The sequence below is a fragment of the Monopterus albus genome, unplaced genomic scaffold, assembly GCF_001952655.1.
Source record: "Monopterus albus unplaced genomic scaffold, M_albus_1.0 scaffold90.1, whole genome shotgun sequence".
Classification (NCBI taxonomy): Eukaryota; Metazoa; Chordata; class Actinopteri; order Synbranchiformes; family Synbranchidae; genus Monopterus; species Monopterus albus.
The window spans coordinates 586,051-598,142 of NW_018127970.1; the positions used below are offsets into that span (position 1 = coordinate 586,051).

General features: G+C 39.9%; 1 protein-coding gene across 8 annotated transcripts in view; it reads left to right on the forward strand.

Moving 5' to 3' along the window:
* rps6ka5 (ribosomal protein S6 kinase, polypeptide 5) overlaps window positions 1–12,092 on the forward strand; it is a 70,278-nt gene that overhangs the window by 8,496 nt on the left and 49,690 nt on the right. For all 8 annotated transcript variants that reach the window (XR_002275535.1, XR_002275530.1, XR_002275531.1 and 5 more), the window contains exons 2-14: window positions 3,685–3,756; window positions 3,944–4,162; window positions 4,395–4,510; window positions 4,632–4,733; window positions 5,430–5,513; window positions 5,653–5,756; window positions 5,842–5,992; window positions 6,186–6,347; window positions 7,711–7,836; window positions 8,864–8,997; window positions 10,154–10,247; window positions 11,138–11,308; window positions 11,623–11,814. Coding sequence is in view for 1 of the 8 variants with exons in the window: in XM_020607997.1 (XP_020463653.1) it covers window positions 3,685–3,756; window positions 3,944–4,162; window positions 4,395–4,510; window positions 4,632–4,733; window positions 5,430–5,513; window positions 5,653–5,756; window positions 5,842–5,992; window positions 6,186–6,347; window positions 7,711–7,836; window positions 8,864–8,997; window positions 10,154–10,247; window positions 11,138–11,308; window positions 11,623–11,814 (1,727 nt within the window). In the remaining 7 variants the exon portion in view is untranslated. The remainder of the gene's footprint in view (window positions 1–3,684; window positions 3,757–3,943; window positions 4,163–4,394; window positions 4,511–4,631; window positions 4,734–5,429; window positions 5,514–5,652; window positions 5,757–5,841; window positions 5,993–6,185; window positions 6,348–7,710; window positions 7,837–8,863; window positions 8,998–10,153; window positions 10,248–11,137; window positions 11,309–11,622; window positions 11,815–12,092) is intronic.

Genomic DNA, 12,092 nt, shown 5'->3' on the forward strand with positions numbered 1-12,092 from the left:
AGGGCCGGCATTTCAGCAATAAAAACTCTACGTCTGGCGAACAGTGCTTATAAACAGTCTGTACAACTGCACACCACGAGTTATTGATAAACACACACACACCGCCTCCTTTTACTTTCCCCGAAGCAGCAGTGCAGTCTTCTCGATGTACAGAGTGAGTTTCTAACTGAATCGGGAATCTGGGACTCTGTCAGAAAGCCAAGTCTCGGTGAGAATTAGAGCACAGCATTCTCTGATTTCCAGTTGTGTTGCAATCCTAGCCCTTAGCTCGTCCAGTTTGTTTTCCAGAGAATGTAAGTTAGCTGGGTAATGGCGGTCGAGTAGCGCAAGCTTTTAGCCTAGCTTGGAGTCCTCCGCGTTTGCCTCATTTGCGCCTCCGTCTCCAGGTCGCTCTCCTGATTTCAGCCTGTTCGCTTGTGCCTGGTGCTCCGGGGACTCCCTGAAGGTGATGTGGTCGCCGCCACCGCGGACAATGAGTTGTAGCTCTGGTGGTATGAAACCAGTAAATTCCCAGTGGCTGTGTGAGTTGGCGATATCCAGCAATGTCTGTCTGTTGTATGTTAGCAGTGCATGACATTTGTGCACTGCAGAAAGAGTTTAAAAAAAAACCACACAAAAAAGAAAACGAACCAACAAACCAACCATCTCACCAGATTTACTGACCTTTCAGACCTCTTTAGCAACTTGTTTTAAAAAAAAAATTGACTAGCAACAATTCTAGCAACTTTCTGAACTGATCTGGAGGAATTGCCAGGGCTGCCTGTGAGGGAGCAGCCTTACGTGCCAGGTGTAGAAACCGGTAAATGACGTCATCAACTAATTTGCATAACATTTCATTTGTATGTAATTGTAATGGACGCTGTAGGAATAACGCCATGGGAGAAACAAAAAATGAGTAAAAAAACACCCTAAATATGTTTAGTACTACAAATGAACTTTATTATGTTGATTCTTGGTTTGTTTGTTTATTTATTTTGCCATTGAAATAGGCCATCACTTCTCAAAATAACTTCATGACTTTAATACTTTGTCTAGATCTACATTACATAAATCAATTTTGTCCTGTATTGTTAAATGTTAGAATATCAAATTTAATCAAAAGACTGTATGACATGCTGGAGGGACCATGTCTCTCGGCTGGCCTGGGAACGCCTCAGCATTCCCCCGGAGGAGCTGGAGGAAGCATCTGGAGAGAGGGAAGTCTGGGCATCTTTGCTTAGACTGCTGCCCCCACAACCCGGTTCCGGATAAGCGGAAGAAAATGGATTGATGGATGGACATACTAGGCCCTTTCAGTCTAAACCAGCCTCTATTTACATACATGTTTTTTTCAATTGAAAGTATCAGATCATAAGCTATTGTTCTGCCTTTCAGTCTTAACCTTCTTGCTAGAGATCAAGGATTTTTGCAAAATTTAAAACATATACTACAGTGGACATAATTGCTGTTGTTTCCCAAATACAAAAGCCTTAATCATGGTTTACATGATTTACACATTATAAATACAGAAAATCCACTTTTCCCTATTGACAAATGTTTGTTGAAATTCACTTTTAATTAGCTTTTGAATTTTTAGGAAGGGAACCCAAACAAAATACACATATTAAGGAAAGCTTTTTTTCTTTAGGAGCCTAGTTATTTTCCTGTTGTAATCTGAAGAGGTTCCTATTGTCTATCAGCAAGGCATCATCTGGCTGGACACCCCTTTCAGTCTATTAATAAACACTGAAATCAAAACTAGCTTTGGTGGGGTGAGTTTGAGAAGGGTGTTATGCAACCTGAACCTCTGACCTCATATTTGAGGGACAGCGTTGTTGTTAAATGATATAGTGTGCACTGAAATTGCCTAACACTTGCAGCTTCTCTTCACATGTGTAACAGGAGAGATGGCGGAAAAGATTACATCCACCCCTTCAACTGCTAAGTAGCCTATTTTCAGTGTGAGACAGAAGGAATGTGTTCACTACAGTGGGCATGCATGTCTAAGAGGGTGCTACGCTCAGTCAGCTGTACTAGGAGACTATGATATAGAAAGATACAAGCAGTCACTGTGTGCTGAATTCACTGAAGAACTTTGATGATAAAGACAATGATGTTATATAAATGTGGTTAAAGGAATAGTTCAAGATTTTTCATGTTAGTGTCAAAGCAATATTGATGTATCCCTGTGTTTGTGAGAATAGGTTTAAGTCTTTGTCACTTCTCCTACTCTCCACACTGGCCCTGAATGTTTCCACCTGGAAAGTCACTACACTGCAAAAAATAAGGGACAAATACACAACTTTTGTTTTGTATAAAGTTTATCTGACACTCAAATACAGATTCAGCTAATTTAATTTAATTTAATTTCAATTAATTGCAATTGCATGACAGATAAGCTTATATTGTTGCATGTTTGAGATAGAGTTGTTATTATAAGGCTTGTGTTTTTAGGTTTTTCCTAAAGATGAAATCTACTGTTCTTGCATGGTTTGCATCTTCAGCATTTGCCAGGGTTAAAGCTAGTATAAACTTAGAGTTGTAATTAAATGAATCCAACCTTTCACGTTTATACTACTAGGGCCAGGTATCATTCCTAAATGATACTTTTTTCTAATCCAATTTTATAAAGACAATTTTAATAAAATAAAAATACACATTACAGATCATTTGCTTGGCATTTTTTGCACTCAAAGCAGTTTTCATAACATAAAAAGTAAACCTATGGCGCCCCAGGGCTGGGTGGTTATGGCATGATGCGCCATATGACTGACAACACATTGCATTCATGATGTTGACGGATTGAGTCAGATTGTCCACGTTTGTCACAGGTCCCTCCCCTGCTCTCTCTCTGTCTCCGTTGTTTCCTGTCGGCACAAAAATATAACCTAAAAAAAGTAAACCTTAAGTTCTGTTAACATTAACATCACTAAATAAAATGTACAAAAAGCATTTTTCAATACTCAACATTTTTCAGTAATCGGTGGTATTGAAGTAATTTGATTGATGTCATATAAGTAACAAAGTTTGATAGCCAGCACTAACTACAATCTACATCCACAAATTATGAGGCTGTTTAATACTTGGTTTTTGGTTTTGTGTTTTTAGTATTTTGCCATCATTAGTGAATGGCTTGTTGGTCTTGTTAATTCTTCAGTGAACTGTCTAATGTAGGTGACAGATTTAGAATTCATTTGCAAACAGTAGCAGTCAAACAGCCGGACTCTCAGTTGAGTGAATATAAACCTACATTTTCCCATGTCCCAGGTATACGGAAGAGGATTAGGGCCACAATACAATAGTTCTGACTTTGAGTTTAAAATCAGAATTCTGACTTTTATTCCTCAGATTTCTGAGAATAAACTCAAAATTCTGAGAAAAAAGTCAGAACTCAAATACATTTTGTACAGTGGCTCTAATCCTCTTTTTTACACATAAGCCTCAGGTGGTCAGTCAGTGTTAAAATGCTGAACAAGGACCCAGGACTTCTCCAGGCCTAGTTACTCACTGATATTACTTTTACATGTGAAAAGGCATCTTTACATGTTAGCTTTTTCAGAGGGGTATGAGATTTTAGGCCATTATTTAATTTTAGTAGAATATGAGTGTATTTTGTCGTTCAAGCCATGTTTGCCTTGTTATATGAAATGGGTAGCCTAATGAAGAGATTTTTCTTAAATGTGTACTGTGACTTCCTACTCTCAGCTAACCTGACAGGCCACGTAGAGAGGGTGGGCATTGAAAACTTTGAGCTACTAAAGGTGCTAGGCACAGGAGGTGAGTACAACTGTTAAACCTAGTCTCTCTCTTTGTTGAATACAACATGACAGCCACATTAGAGTTTGCTTGTCTGACATCCAGTGTTGTGTTTTTGGAATAATAAACATGTCATACAGGTCATTTCTGTTAAGCCTCTGTTTTGAACTGAACATTCCCCTCTGCCTTTGTTTATTTTAAACACCAGCATACGGCAAGGTGTTCCTGGTGAGGAAAGTGAGCGGTCATGATGCAGGGAAACTGTATGCCATGAAGGTTTTGAAGAAGGCCACTATTGTACAAAAGGCAAAGACTGCTGAACATACACGGTCAGAGCGGCAAGTGTTGGAGCACATCCGCGAGTCTCCATTCCTCGTTACTCTTCACTATGCCTTCCAGACAGATACCAGGCTGCACCTCATTCTTGGTTAGGATATTTTATATGGAACTACCTTCATGCACAACATATTTCAACATCTGTGCTCTTTTCACTAATAAAATAAATGGTTACTGTACTGATTTCTTTTAACCTGGTAGAAGAAATGGATCACCAGATGAATGAATATATATAAACAAAAAATTGCCCCTCCCTGTAGAAAAACTAAACAGCCTGTATTATTTTGGATGAAACATGATTTACATGATATCTGTTGTTACAGATTATGTGAACGGAGGTGAGCTTTTCACACACTTGGTGCAAAGGGTGCGGTTTAAGGAGCAAGAAGTATCCCTGTACAGTGGAGAGATTGTTCTGGCACTAGAGCATCTACACAAGGTAAATCTCGGGTTCAACACTATCAAGTTGCCATGTGTGTTAAGAAGTCATTTATTGACTATCTATTGCCTCTATATAAACTTTCACTTGTCATAGCCTCTATTTCATTTTCTTGTTGCAGCTTGGGATTGTCTATCGGGACCTGAAACTTGAGAATATTTTACTGGACTCAAATGGTCATATAGTTCTCACAGATTTTGGCCTTAGTAAAGAATTTGATGAGGTACAGTATGAGGTAAAACTTCTTAATGTTAAATGCATCACAAAGGAGCGTAAAAGGTGATGGTAGCCAATTTTATAATCAAAACTGACTTATTAGTCTGTTCTGGTTTAATTGGTTTGGGGAAAAAGGGTTTTGTTTGTTCTTTATAAAAAAAAAATTTGCTTTTCAGATTGTTTTTTTCCCCTATCTGCAGTGGAGTCATTCTGTATTTTATTTTGTAACTATTTTCAGCTAATGTTAGTTTTAATTATTTCACATGAGAAAATATGTAGTTTAAACTGTTCATGAAAATGCCTAAAGATCTTTTTCTAAACTTAAACTTGTGTTTTTGCTCATTTAGTCAAAAAGTATTTAATGTCACAGAGAAATTCTTCAGCTTTGAAACCAAGTTTTATGTTTATAGCACCTTTCATTTAATTTAAAATAATAAAATTCAAACTGATGGAAGTAAAACAGATAAATAAATTAATTAAAACTAGAACTAACTGGGAGAACAAAAAAATTAATAGGATAAAATGACACATGAAATATACAGTATAAGAAGGAATATTACAGAATAAATGCTGACAGTAAATAAAAAAGAGGGGCATGAAAACAAAACAAAAAAAACTGGAAGACAGGGAAGTGACTGTTTTATACCTTTTGTGTGTGTGTGTGTGTTTTTGTTTGTTTTTTTATTTTTATTTTTTTTAACAGGTAGAACGAGCTTTCTCTGTTTGTGGCACCATTGAATATATGGCTCCAGAAATTGTGGAAGGAGGAGAGTCTGGACATGACAAGGTAGCATCCAGCTTTATGTTTTATGCTGTTGGATCAACTCAAACCACCCCAGACACCTCTTGCTGAATTTGTGTGCTCTCAGTGAGATTGTTCTTTTAGTATGTTAAGCCAGAGTCATGGGTGGGTGCTTTCATTCCAGGCAGTGGACTGGTGGAGCCTCGGCGTGTTGATGTATGAGCTTTTGACTGGCGGATCACCCTTCACCGTTGATGGAGATGAGAACTCGCACACAGACATTGCCAAGTATGGATTCCTCCCTGATCATCAGCCACAGATTTCAGTTATAATCGCTCTACAGCACTGACAATATTTGTCTCACACATCACAGGAGGATTGCAAAGAAGGATCCTCCTTTCCCCAAAGATATGGGACCACTGGCCAGAGACATCATTCAGCGACTCCTCATCAAAGATCCAAAGAAGAGATTAGGCTCAGGTCCTAATGGAGCAGAGAATGTAAAGAAACACCCGTTCTACCAGGTGGATCTCATTGCCTGTCTTGAATATTTCAGTGTTTAGAGAAACTAAATGGCAGGGTGGGATGTAATTAGACATACTGAGGCTGCTTTGAGTGAGCAGCATTTAGGAAAAGCAAGTATTTTTATAAATGATATTAACAAAGATTAGGATGGAACACAGTATTTTTTATTTTTATTTTTTAAACTCACTTTAGAAAATTAACTGGGAGGACTTGGCAGCTAAGAAGGTGCCCGCCCCATTCAAGCCAGTGATTCGAGACGAGCTGGATGTCAGCAACTTTGCAGATGAGTTCACAGAGATGGACCCCACCTACTCGCCCGCAGCTCTACCTCAGAATTGTGACCGCATCTTCCAGGTGGGAGGAATTTAAGGGATTTTAGACAACCGGACTTTTTAGTTGTTGTTTATGTACTCTCTGGAATATTCCTTTGTGCTCCTTGCAGGTCATTGCACAGGACAACACTTACAGTATATTCACATCTGTTTTGGGCTGATGTTTGTCTGGGCTTTAGCAGCAGGCAGTGTGAAATGTTGACATGGATGAAAAATCGCATTATACATTATCCACTTTTTGTCTGTGACTATATTTGACATACTCCACAGCAATTGAAGTAATCAAGTGAAGTTTTGAATGTCCTCAAAAGGTTGCTGTAAGTCAACATGAGTCTGTCTGTGTGCATTGGTATTCAAATTGACTAAAGGGCCTTTTATTGAAGTAATTGCTGCCATATGCAGCTCTTATTGAAGTAACAGATGTGAATGACTATTTTTGATGTAGCTTTGAACCATAATATGGGCTACAACTCTGTGCCAGCTGATGACTGTCTGATGTATTGCATGAAATTTCAACTCTGATTGCCTTCTGGATCCTTGAGCTCGGTAGATCAATAGATCCATTAACGGGCTTCTCTCATGGAATAAAAGGTTACACTTTGAGAGCATCACCACGTCTGTCTTGGTTACGCCTTCGGTCTTTGATTGCCAACTTCATCTTGGCTTTTTTCGCTCTCAGCTGCCATTCACATAGTCTGAAATTTTGTGGTCTTTATAATTTGCAAGTCTAGCAATCTCTGAGATAACGGCTGCAATCCCAATTTTAAACCATGCACTCGCTCCCCCACGGTGCCTCACAAAACAAAATTAAAATTGCATTAAGAGCGCTAAGATGTAATTTCACAGCAGAGCAATCAAATATTCAAGCCCAGCAATTTAGGGCATCTCATTCATTCAACATCCATCCTTCCGTCCATCCATGGCTGTCACTACATACCACACAGCTGTGTGTGTGTCAGTGATAAAGGAAGAGAAAGATTACTGCCAGCTCAAAGCGCTGGGCTCCCCACAGCTGGAATTAAGCAGACAGCTCTTCACAATGACAGGTCTAACAATAGGAACAGCTGGACAGCCACTGTCACTCACAAATTAACTGAACCAGAATTACTGTGGAGCTGACATGCTACTTTGACATAAGAACATTTGAAGAAAAATGCACAAGAATTTTTATATGAGTTTTATATGAAATGTATAGAACACATTATGTATCTATAAATGTTTATAAAATATAAAATAAAGTACGTTGGTATTTCATTGCTGCAGTCTTTTCTGAGGTTGTTATTTGCACCAGTGGAAATGTTCTTTTCCTCCTGTCTGTATAGTCAACCCTCACTTTATGTATTAGAAAATGTAAATACTAAGGGTTCATGCGGTTTGTTGTGCAGGGCTACTCTTTCATGGCCCCCTCAATCCTCTTCAAGAGGAATGTGGTGATGGACGACCCTGTCCAGATGTGTGGGGACTCTGAGAGACCGGGCTCTGCTGCGGTGGCCCGCAGCGCCATGATGAAGGTAAGATAAATAGACTCCTCCTGCACAAACACACTTAAGCTAATGGCTCCTGTCACAAACAGATGAGACTGTCCTCCTTCCTTCCCATTCCTCTAGAACTGTTTTCTGCTGCACCCAAGTATAGTTTTCAAGGATGGGTCTGTTTATTTAAAGAAGTTTGTCCATGAATGCACTTGTGTACTGTATCTGTACAACATAATCGGAATGCTTTTTGAGACTAGCAGTGCACTCATTATTTTCAAGCTTTCTTTTAAAGTTCCTGGTTATCTGCTGTTGCAATTAATCATCATAATGCTCAGAAGCCTTTTCAGCAATGTTAAATTAATTATAGCCTACTTACAGTGGCATCAGAAAGTATTCATACTTCTTCATTTTATGCACACTTTATTGTGTTGCAGATTTAATTTTAAACTGATAAAATTGCCATTTTTTTTGCCCATCTATTTACACCCAATAACCTGTAATAACAAAGTGAAAACATCTGTTTAGAAATAATAGTTTTATTAAAAATCACAAACTGAATTCTGTCCTTTACAACAGTATTCAGAGCCTTAATTCAGTACTTTGTAGAAGTTACAGCTTTGAGTCTTCTTGGATAAGTCTCTACCAGCTTTACTTACCTGGATTTGGGCAGTTTATCCAGTTCCTCCTGGCAGATCCTCTCAAGCTCTGTCAGATTAGCTGGGAAATGTCTGTGAACTTCCATCTTCAGGTCTCTCCACACATTCTGTGAGGTTTGGCTGGGCTTTGGCTAGGCCACTCAAGGACAGTCAGAGACCTTTCCTGAATCCATTCCAGTTTTGTTTTGGCTGTGTGCTTCACATCACTGGCTTACTGAATGGTGAACTGTCTCCTGTTCTTACCGTTGAGAAGCACCCCACAGCATGAGGCTGGCTTCTCTCTAGCTGCTCTACCATGAAGGCCTGACTGATGCAGTGGTGCTGAGATAGTCATCCTTCTGACAGGTTATCCCATCTCAGCAGAAGACTTGTGCCTTCTTGCCCTGTTAACTAGTTCCTCTTTGCAGGACTCACCTTTCTATGTGAGTTATGAGATGGACCTAAAGGACAGTGCTCTGGGAGAGGGAAGCTTCTCCATCTGCAGACAGTGCACACACAAGAAGACTGGACAGAAATACGCAGTCAAGATTGTCAGCAAGAGGTACCACCTGCTCACTGAGATGTTTTTCAGCCTAGATCAGCAATTCCAGACTGTGGCTCTCCCTGAAAGGCTTAACAGATGCACTCCAACTTGTCCAAGTCCTTAACTTAAAACCAGAATATTGTCATTTAATTTTATTTCAGATGACAGTTATTACATGTGCACATCACAATACAGTGATGTAAAAATTAGTTGATAATCAGTTGAATATTTTAGAAATAAATTTTGCCTGTGTGTAGCCACATAGGGTGAAGTGATGTTAAGATCAAGATGTATGACTAATAATGTTAAAGTGGACTCAGTTCATTCAGCGTACTTTGTTTTGCATAGCGAGTGCATGTGTAGGTGACTGTCCATATTACTGAAACAGAGCAGAGGAGGCTGATAAACTGGTCCGCCTGCTTACTTTTTATGGTTGTAATGACAGCAGTAGTCGGTGAGAGAGGGGGAGAGAGAGTGAGCTGCGAGCACAACAGCTGTTTCAACAGAGTGATTGTTGTTTGTGCTCTGATTTAATGAGGTTTTGAGTTTGGAAAAGTAGCCTTATATTGTTGTATTGTAGCATTTCTGAGGCTTTTGCGTGGTTAAATCAAGGAATTTTATTTTATGAAACACTGCCACTTCATCCTGGTGCTGGGCTGTAGTACTACTGCTGGTAGTAGTAGTAGTAGTAGCAGGAGCAGTGGTAGTCAGGGGTGGGCTTACATAGGTGAGGTCTTTCTTTGTATCTTCAGTGAGAAGTGGTACTTGGGATATTTGGTTTGGTACATGGGAACCTTTGGCCTAGATAATTTTGTCCCTGTGTGGTGTTGGTGCGTCAGCCATATCTAAACAAATCCTAACACAAGCCTAGTTTTTTTTTTTGCTGGCAACCACTACACTCCTCTGTTGACAATATGGCTCTCATAGGAGCGAGCCTCACTGGGACACAAAGAAATATTCTTTAAGTCTAGATAGGCATTTGGAAAGTAAGTCACACAGCATGACCATGTTTTCTAACACAGGACAGTTTCGTCTTTTGTAACATCTACTTTTGCATAAAGAACATTCATACATCATACTGTAGACTGTGAAAAGTCACTTTCTCACTCTACTGTGCATGTACAGTATGCTGTATTGTGTGACAGTCATCTGTCTTCCTGCTTGTTTGCTGTAGGATGGAGGCACAGACTCAGCGTGAAATAGCAGCTCTGAAACTCTGTGATGGCCACCCTAACATTGTCAAGTTGCATGAAATTTATCATGACCAGGTAAGGGTCATGGCTGCGTTTACATCCAGCACCATAAGTTCTGTTTTGCGTGGCTCTCTGTGGAGCCTGTGGGGGCTGCAGCCTTTACAAGTTCTAGAACTGGAACAGGGTAGATTAATGTAGCTGGGAGCCCTCGAGCTCTCTCTCTGTCTCACCCATCTTACCATGTGCTTGATATTTCACACCAAATGTATTTTTAAACTGCAGCTGTACAAACACCCATTTTGTACTACTGAATAGAAACAACCTAGATTTCAAACAACCTACATTCACTTGTGTTGCTAATTGAGCTGCACCCTCAACCCAAACTGAGTGTGCATATGTTCCACACGTAGCTTATCTCAGTTATTGGGAAGCTGTGTCCGTGAGTCTGACTGTGTACAGATTCATTAGCCCTGGTCCTTCAAGCCCAGGAGCACCACTTTAGTCCTGATGAGCTCAGTGGGGTTATTACTGTACCTCAGAGGTCTGTGACCCAGATCAAAGCAGCGCTGCCTCACCTCAGCTGAGTCCTGTCTTTGTTTCCCAGGCACAGCACTAATGAGAAACTCTACCCTGCTGCAGAGACACATTATTTCCTTCCCACTTTGTTTGAGCCCTTTTTTGTTTTTACTGAATACTGTTATGGTTTGATCTCACCGTCATGGGCTCAAGGATAAAGAAAAAAATTCCCACTCACTATTTCACATGTTAATATTGAACTGTTTTCAACTTGCAGTTCAAACTGGAAGCAGCACTGATCTTAGAATAGTTAAATAAGCCTGTCAATATTTGTTTGATTGCAAAGAATATGGGAATGTTTGCACCTCCTCTACTGTTTCAGAGCATATCAAAGAGTAAAGGGTGTAACGGAGAAATGCAAATATGTTCTCTCTGTGTGTTTGCTAAAGCTCCACACGTACCTGGTTCTGGAGTTGCTTGGTGGAGGAGAGCTGCTGGAAAGGATCCGCAGGAAGCAACATTTCAGTGAAACAGAGGCCAGCCACATCATGCGCAAACTAGTGTCTGCAGTCAGTCACATGCATGACGTAGGAGTGGTGCACAGGGACCTTAAACCGGAGGTAATGGATGTATACTTTTCTTTTCTTTCTTTATTTCTTTTCTATCTGAGCACAGTTTGTGTCTTTGGTGAATACAGAGACACTGGATTTGAAAAGAGAATTACTGTGTTTTTGTGAACTTTGTATGATTTGTGGTATTGTCCCTCTGACTCTGCAATCTTCCACAGAGCAAGAGTAAAATTGTTTGACCCTAACATGGGTCAAAAGTACCTGGCCAGACAAGTCTTGATGTCCAATTTAGTAAGCTCTCAAGTGGACCGGTTTTGCAGAGCAGAAAGAAATGATTGCTGTCCGTGTCTTGAATTGCTTCGTAGAACCTGCTCTTCACAGATGAGAGTGAGGACTCTGAGATAAAAATCATAGACTTTGGCTTTGCTCACCTCAAACCACCAGACAATCAGCTCCTGAAGACTCCCTGCTTCACCCTGCAGTATGCTGCACCAGAGATACTCAAATACGATGGCTACGACGAGTCCTGTGACCTGTGGAGTCTGGGCGTCATTCTGGTGAGTAGATGTGGGACAACAGAACCACGTTCAGGTTAAAACACGTCACTGGCACCTGCGGCTGTCTTGATGCTGAATCATTATTCAACTCAAAATTATTCTGAGGGTAAAGAAACGCATCAGCTGCACATTATCTCAGTACTCCTTAATTTAAAAATACATCTTTTATTTTAAAGCAGTTTAAAATCGAAATGTAACAGGAAAGACAACTTATTTTATTGTACCATGTCTTGCAAATGTTGCTTTGGCTGTCAGATTTCTTTTTTTTTTTTTTTTTT